This window comes from Tigriopus californicus, chromosome 9 (assembly GCF_007210705.1).
Source record: "Tigriopus californicus strain San Diego chromosome 9, Tcal_SD_v2.1, whole genome shotgun sequence".
Taxonomy (NCBI): domain Eukaryota; kingdom Metazoa; phylum Arthropoda; class Copepoda; order Harpacticoida; family Harpacticidae; genus Tigriopus; species Tigriopus californicus.
This window is the reverse complement of record NC_081448.1, coordinates 11,599,215-11,606,626: the sequence shown is the minus strand read 5'-3', so window position 1 is coordinate 11,606,626 and position 7,412 is coordinate 11,599,215. Positions and strand designations below refer to the sequence as shown.

Here is a 7,412-nt window from a genome sequence, read left to right as displayed (position 1 = left end):
AGTAATCGGTTTCAGCCAACATATGACCGCACAGATTGAAATTGGCAAAATAAAGGACCTTTTTGGAAAGCGAAACATTCTCATCATGATAGTGCCCATCGGTGTTTTTTCCAATTTAATTCCTCAATTTCTACTAAATAGAGTATACAGTTATACTGCTCATCTTGTTTACCGTGCATAACATAAATATTGAATGAAAGACCCATTGAGAAATGATACGATCACTGGCAAGTTCATCTGATTAGAAATCTGAATCAAAATAATTGTCAAACCGTTTTGATCGGATAGTTTCACGTGTAGACGGCTCAGAGATGAACTGTTTGTCAATTACCCAACATTTCCGAAATTGTTAGGCAAACTTTGTGACAGAATGTTTCTCGTGTAGACGCACCATAACGGTAAGGTAGTCCGCAAAATAAACGCGTTATTTGACGTAAAATGCATAATGCATATTTTGGCCGTCTCTAATGATCAGTAAAGAACTCTTTCAGCAAATATGGATTTCAATTAAATTTACTGCGCTTGTTATGACGTTTGTCGTCAAACTGTTTACTGAAGGAGTTTCTTGTTAGAAAGAGTTCAATTATTCCCTGGATGGAAGCCCTCCATTGTAGCTATGTTGTATTTTTCAATGGTAAGTTTTCGAAAAATTTGGTTTCCGGAATACCAATGGAATGTGACGTTAGCGATCATTTTGCAACGTTTACATCGTTCGGATGGAAAAACGAACGAAACGAGCAAATCAAAAAAGAGTTCGTAACTAAGTATATAAGAGAGTCAAATCGAATAAGACTAAAGGACCTGCTTAAAATGAATGTATGGAATCTAGATCCAAATAGACCACAACAGGCCTTCAAAAACTTTTGAATAATTTTTTCCCACTTGTTTGACATACGTAGTGTCTTTGGTAAAGAGACTTAAAACGATAGGAAATGCAAAACAACATTTGTGGATGCCTCGGGGCCAGATGGCATCAGGAAAGCGTAAAGGCAAAGTACTAGGAAAATTTCGAAACAAAGCTAATGCTCACACAAAGTCCAAATACGAGAATTTCGCCAAAATATATTTCAAACTTGTGAAAGGAGCCAGACAGATTTATCGGGGAGATTTTTTAAAGCTACCAAAACAGACTTAAGAAAGGTTTGGAATGGTGCAAACGAGCTGATGGGAAATAAGCCTAAATCACAACAGATCTCCTAAATTTACAATCTTTAAATTTCCCATACCAAGTAAACAACCTCTGATGGAAAGAGGTTGCGAATTTTTCAATTAATGCTTTTCTAATGTTGGATATGCTATTTTAAGAAGGACTTATCCTGGTAAAAAATGACTTGTCTGGGCTAGAAAATAAAGAAAACCTTATAAGTGCTTAACATGTAATGAGGTGAAATTGGTGATAAAAAGTCTGAAGGCAATTAAGAGTTGCGGAATACAGCAATAGATCTACAAAGAATGTCTATTTGTAAGACATGGAGACACATGTCTTCTCAGTGTTTTTGATTATCGTCCTTGGATTGTTTGGAGTTTTTATGTCTTCAAATTTGCGACGTCTTTTCGAGCTTTCTGTGGAGGTGCTTAGTTGTGGATGAAGCCAGGGCATTGAAAAAATAATGCATCAATTTTAATCATAAAACATCCACAGTATTTTGTTTGGGGGAGCTCCCAGGCCATTCCCCCTTCCTCTTAAATAATGAAACACGGCATAAAGCCATCAAAAGTCAGCAAACGTCACTCGACGTGGAGCGGGTTGAAACTTTTGCAGAAACGTAGACATTGACAACGAACGGAAATGGGAGATCAATGGAATTTAAATCGAAATAATACCTTAGCGAACGATTTCAACATAGTCAGAATAGGAGATGCTTCTTGGATAGCAATAGTTCTAGACCACCATACAAGTTTGCAAATTCAGATTGGATGAGTCAATATGATTACCAGTTTAACAACAATGCAAATGGCGACCGGAACGAATTCATGTGTCAAGGTGTAGATGAAGTATCAAATAAGATTCTGAAAGCCATAGCTCCAGCACTAATTGCATACTTCACGAACTTTGTAAATATCTCTTTTTTTCTGGCTACATACCACGAGAATGGAAAACGGCCAAAGCAATCGACCTTTTCAAGCAGGGGACAACTCCATGGCCGAAGATTATTGACCAATTAGCCTTTTAACTAGCCTTTCGAAAGCGTTGGAAAAACTAGTAAGCAAGCAAATACATGACTCTCTAGGCACCGAACTTTTATCTTTGCCCTCAAAAATTCGGGTTTACCAAAAAAACACAACGGGATAAACGCAGTTCATAATGTTTCTGCAAAACATCTCTAACAACCAAGAAAAAGGAATTGCACTAGCAATTTTCCTCGGTAAAAATAGCCTTTGATTGTGTTGATCATGAAACTTTGATCAACAAACTAGCATATAATGGTTTTTGGAACGGTTCACAAATCTGGTGTCAAAACTATCTCTTTCACAGAACTCAATTTGCAGAAATTGGTTGTGTCAAGTCTACCAAGCGACAAGTAACAAGTGAGGTTCCTCAAGGAAGAACACTCGGCCCTTTACTTTTTTGATTTATATCAACGATATGCCAAAGGCGAGGGGCTTCCAAAGTATCATGCTTGCTGATGATACCGCACTGCAGTATTTTGAAAATCAATCAGACAGACTAGAAGAAGAAGTAAACCATGAACGAAAAAGGATTTACCATTGGTTTCAAATAAATAAACTTACCTTAAATGTGGGGAAAATATCAAATCACAGCAATTGCAATCATGATTGGAATATTGAAACAGATGGTTGTAAAATGGACCAAGTAGGCAAAAATTTAGCACAAAAACGAGGGAAAAGTCAATGAAATGTCTAGACATGAAAAAAGACAATAAATTAATTTTGCGGTAGGGTCTGAAGGGTGGACCTCTCCCTGCCATCAAAGCTAGTGACCAAATCATCCTTAAATTGCTCCGATAGGCAGGGTCATAGTCCGTTTCAGAATGGTTCTCCCTCAGCGGGTGTGCTTATCCAAGGAGTTCTCTAGACATGGAGGCGGACAGTGGCCAGACGACAGACAACGAAAGGGCTATGTGCACTAGCCACTCAGTAGGTCAAAAAACGTGCGAGTTTTGTTAAAACCTCGCTATTCAGCTCAATAACGTTTAACACTGTTATTTTCATCACCTTATCTGGTGATATGTTGTTATCAAAGTGGGTGTTTAATGTATATATTACCCAGAAATGTAAAATAGCCAATGTACTACACTATTCTAATGTTTAATGCCTCACTTCTTACCACCATTCTATTTATGGTGATTACTTGAACCGAAATCTAGTTGCTTTTGGCAGGTACACAAGCTTATAGCCATTAAAAATATAATCTAAGAAGTGTCATGATATATAGTTTGCACGGGTTTAACAACTAAGAGTCCTTTTGAACAATGAGATAAAAATGTCCGGTGAGAAGCCTTTGTTGCAAAGCTCTTGCACCCTATTAATTCTGAAGGATGGCAAATTTGAAGAATTAACACAAAGTTGTGTTGACAGAAATATATATAATACATTTAAAAAGAGGTAACTCAATGGGCTTTTTCAAATGCATTTCATAATCAAGAGACCAAAGAGCACGAAGTCATACCCATCATTCATATGAATTTAATATGTATCAAGGGTTAACTGATCATTTTTTAGTTTTCTTCATTTCTTCCATTTTTTTGATGAACATTATGATTGATGTAGTTATAGGCCAGGTCACCACGCAGGCCATCAACTTTCAGTTAGGCTCAAAATATGGAATGGGGTACCAAGACCTAATTACAAACACTTCACTTTAGTTTATAGAAAATAGGAGTATGGGTCCACTAGTTGGGGTCTCAAGTTGGAAACAGGTTGCTGATGGCCGTCTGGGGATAGAGTTGGAATTCCCACTGGCTTTTTACAACATTTTTAGGAACCTTTCATGCTCTCTCTGGGTGTCATGGATGCTGTTGACAATGTGGGAACTAATGGCCAATAAAATGATTCATCTTGGTCAGTGATCTGAGAGCAAACAAACTTGGCTTGTCAGTCACATCAGTTATCACATAGAAGAGCAAGGGACAATACTTTTGAAGGAAATACACAATTGACATTCTATTACGCAGATTCACAGGCAGGCAAGCTGAGAGGCACTCACTCACAAATACTTACTGCGTTCCCAATCATATGTCAGTAACTCAACTTTTTCAAGCTGGTCAACCTCTTTCTTAGTGTTAATGAATCCGTATCAAGCTCCCTAGGTTGCTTGCATTCACAAGTCCTGATGACAGGTCTTTGGTCTTTGGATGGCCAAGTCCTGGGAAATAAGGATGGGCGGTCTCTGGGCTGCAAAACGTAAGGTTGCTTGGGTCACACTTGGGGACACTTTGTCACTAATGAAGGGTCATTTATGCCTTTCTCTTCAGTTTTGAGTCCTTTCTGGATCTTGAGATACGATGTTTCAAACGTAGGACAGACGATCAGAGGATATTGGATTTGATATCTTCAATGGCTCCAATCCAGTGTGAGGGGACAGGTCAGGTGGGCCAACTTCTAGAAATAGTTTGACAAAATGGTAGTGAGGTCAACCCAAGGATGGGTCATTGAGTAGTAGTCACACACAATGATTTATAAACGGATTTCACTTCAGATTTCGTAAGGTCAGAGCACAGTCGTTTCAAATTTAGCCCTTTCAATGTCTCGCAGCTGTTGATTTTAAGGCGACTATGTGTCCAGGGTACAGCCGTCCTTGGCTTATCGTTTGAAAGTTTCTATGAGACAAGTCGGGGAGAAAAACCGATCCAGAGACCATCTTTCAACCACTACCCCTTGTCTCCTCCAATTGCATTGGTGACAAGAGAGAAAAACGAAATCAAACGAGAAAGAGGAGGCATTTCATTATTTGATAAAAACGAGCCTAATAATACAGGCTTTAAATGAAAGGTTCTAACTCTAGTTGTCCCAAATGATAACTAACTCAATTAGTTTTTTCTCTTTAACTTCTTGCAGATTTTTACCATTTTATTCGTCTGGTTCATAACTCTACGCCTACTTTCGAAAGAAACAAAAAATGTACACACCATTTTCATTTTTCTTCAGTATTTTCTAATCCGGTCCCCACTATCACCAATTGTTGGGAAACAAATTCATTTTGGGTGTGCCAAACCATGTGCCCATTTCTAATTTGATAACTTCTCCCTTTGTTATTGAATTCACCTAAGGTGAGGGCATGACAGCCATTGAAAGTTAAAGACAATGGATCCAGTGTTGTGTTGACTAGCAATGTCTAAGGTGTGCTTAAAGATTATCGTTTTCTTCATATTGGGATGCATCTTTGTATTTTACGTTCACGATGGGACAGAAAAGTACTTGAAAAAAGCTACCTCCCTGGCGAATACCATTGAAAAGGCGGAGCGACTCAAATTGCCACACATCACGTTTTGTCCCGGAATTAAGAGGGACAAATTGGAAGTTGGAATGAAATCAACAATCAACCATGAAACTTTCTTCACATACTTCGATTATTCGGAAAAAAGTAATGTAAACTTAATTGAGTCAGCACTAACTTAACGTCTCATTAGTTGAACGAGATTTTTTGCTTTTTGGTCCGGTCAAAAAGGAGAATAATCAATTTCTGAAATTCAACTTAATTTCAACCTGAAATCCTGGAACTTTTTCTTACCCTTTGTGATTTCAGATGTGACAACCGAGGCGGAAATTCAAGACTGGTGGGACCATATTAATTTTCAATTCGAAGAAATTTTCATCAGCTTGGACTTTATCTCCCATTCAACCTTCAACGCCCGTGTTCACACGTCCAAAGAAGATCTACAAGATGCCAATTCGAATGTGGCTCTTGTGGAAATGACCTCAAGTTTTGGTCGTTGCTTCTCTTTCGAAGTTCTTAAACACACCACAAACATGGAATCTATCCGTTTCGACTTGAATTTTACGAACTTGGACCATATGTGGATATATTTCCACAACAAAAATGAAGAGTTGGGACTCTTAATGAACCATTGGTTCACGTAAGCAACAGAGTGGTTCCAAAAGTAATACCGTAGGATAATTACCCATGGTTAGATCACCGATACTCCTTAAAATTTCGAACAATTTATTGTCAATGGTTAATCGTCCTGCAAATAAAAATAATAATGAAGTACACTACTAGGGCCAAATCACACAAGAACGGTGAGATAATTTTTTTTATAGTTATATATTTTTCTGTTCTCAGGTTTTCATGAATTGACAACGCTTAAAACTTAACGCTGTTTGTAATACGTATAATAATTGAACGATCAACTAACCACAAAATAACCAAAGGTTATCAATTCCAGATTTCATTAACCGCTTTTTTTGTTAATGTATTTTAACATTACTAACACATTTTTAGGGACGTTCAAATCCAAAAAGTGAGCAGGAACAAAATTTACGATTTCCCCACGACAAAGCGCCGCACCACGTTTATGAAAAGTGACAGCTTTCGCTGTCAGGAGAGGAATAACATTTCATCTCATTCGCAATGCGTGTTCCAACAAACTCAACGAAATTTCAGGACTTGGGACAAGGATTGTCCAATAAGTAAGTGTGTTCGTCATCAACTGGTACCCAAAGATTTCAAAACCACAATTTCTGCGTAGAATGCTCCATTCCCCAAAGTCAACTTGTTCAAGATGAACAGACCTCGAACATGTCCCTTTGTACGACTAAACAGGATTCGGATTGCTCCAGAGATCACTTGTACAAAAATGTTATCACACACATCTTCAAAGCAAGTGAATCATGTCCCAAAGATTGCTCCACAAGCAAGTACCAAATCAAAGCCCGAGAAGCTATGTCTAACTTGAAAACGTCCAACACCACTAAAATATATTTCTATTGGGAGGATATTAATTACACGCAAGAGGACGAATATCTCATATTTGATTTAGGGACCATAATAGGCACTGTGGGTGGAAGTTTGGGACTCTTTCTTGGGTTCTCCTGTCGAGGAGTCATTGATCTAATGCTTGACATGATATGGGTTCTACACACGCGGTTTGGACAGAAAGGATCTATAAATGTGAACACGTGAACGACCACATTCAAAATTGAGGATGAAATGAAAGCCGTGTATAAAATTAGTGTATTTGTAATCTAAATTGTTCGTCACATAAACAACACCAATGCACAACCGCTCGTTCAATTTGTTTCTCACGACTGAAAATCGTCGTCTAGTAATATATATTTATATATATATGCTTTGGCCTATATGAGAAGAATTCAAGTTTGGATTTGAGATGATAGAGGTCAAAGGCACGAGTTTCGCCTGTGCAACTACCACCTAAGTTCGCCATCGCAGCAACCATTCGCATTTCAGACAGGCACTGTCATGATCTGCATCACATTGGTTCTTTGTCCGT

The 7,412-nt window shown here is 38.1% G+C and overlaps 1 protein-coding gene across 1 annotated transcript; it reads left to right on the top strand.

Moving 5' to 3' along the window:
- The first annotated feature begins 5,292 nt into the window (after window positions 1-5,292).
- On the top strand, window positions 5,293-7,169 carry LOC131886078 (uncharacterized). Its single transcript, XM_059234309.1, has 4 exons — window positions 5,293-5,545; window positions 5,708-6,038; window positions 6,404-6,591; window positions 6,651-7,169. The coding sequence occupies exons 1-4, from the start codon at window positions 5,293-5,295 to the stop codon at window positions 7,082-7,084; spliced, it is 1,206 nt and encodes a 401-aa protein (XP_059090292.1). The 3' UTR covers window positions 7,085-7,169.
- The last annotated feature ends 243 nt before the right edge of the window (window positions 7,170-7,412 follow it).

Coding starts and splice junctions, on each gene's coding strand:
- LOC131886078 (XM_059234309.1), top strand. CDS start 5,293: ATGTCTAAGGTGTGCTTAAAGATTATCGTTTTCTTCATATTGGGATGC. Junction 5,546..5,707: donor CTTCGATTATTCGGAAAAAA/GTAATGTAAACT, acceptor TTGTGATTTCAG/ATGTGACAACCGAGGCGGAA. Junction 6,039..6,403: donor TTAATGAACCATTGGTTCAC/GTAAGCAACAGA, acceptor ACACATTTTTAG/GGACGTTCAAATCCAAAAAG.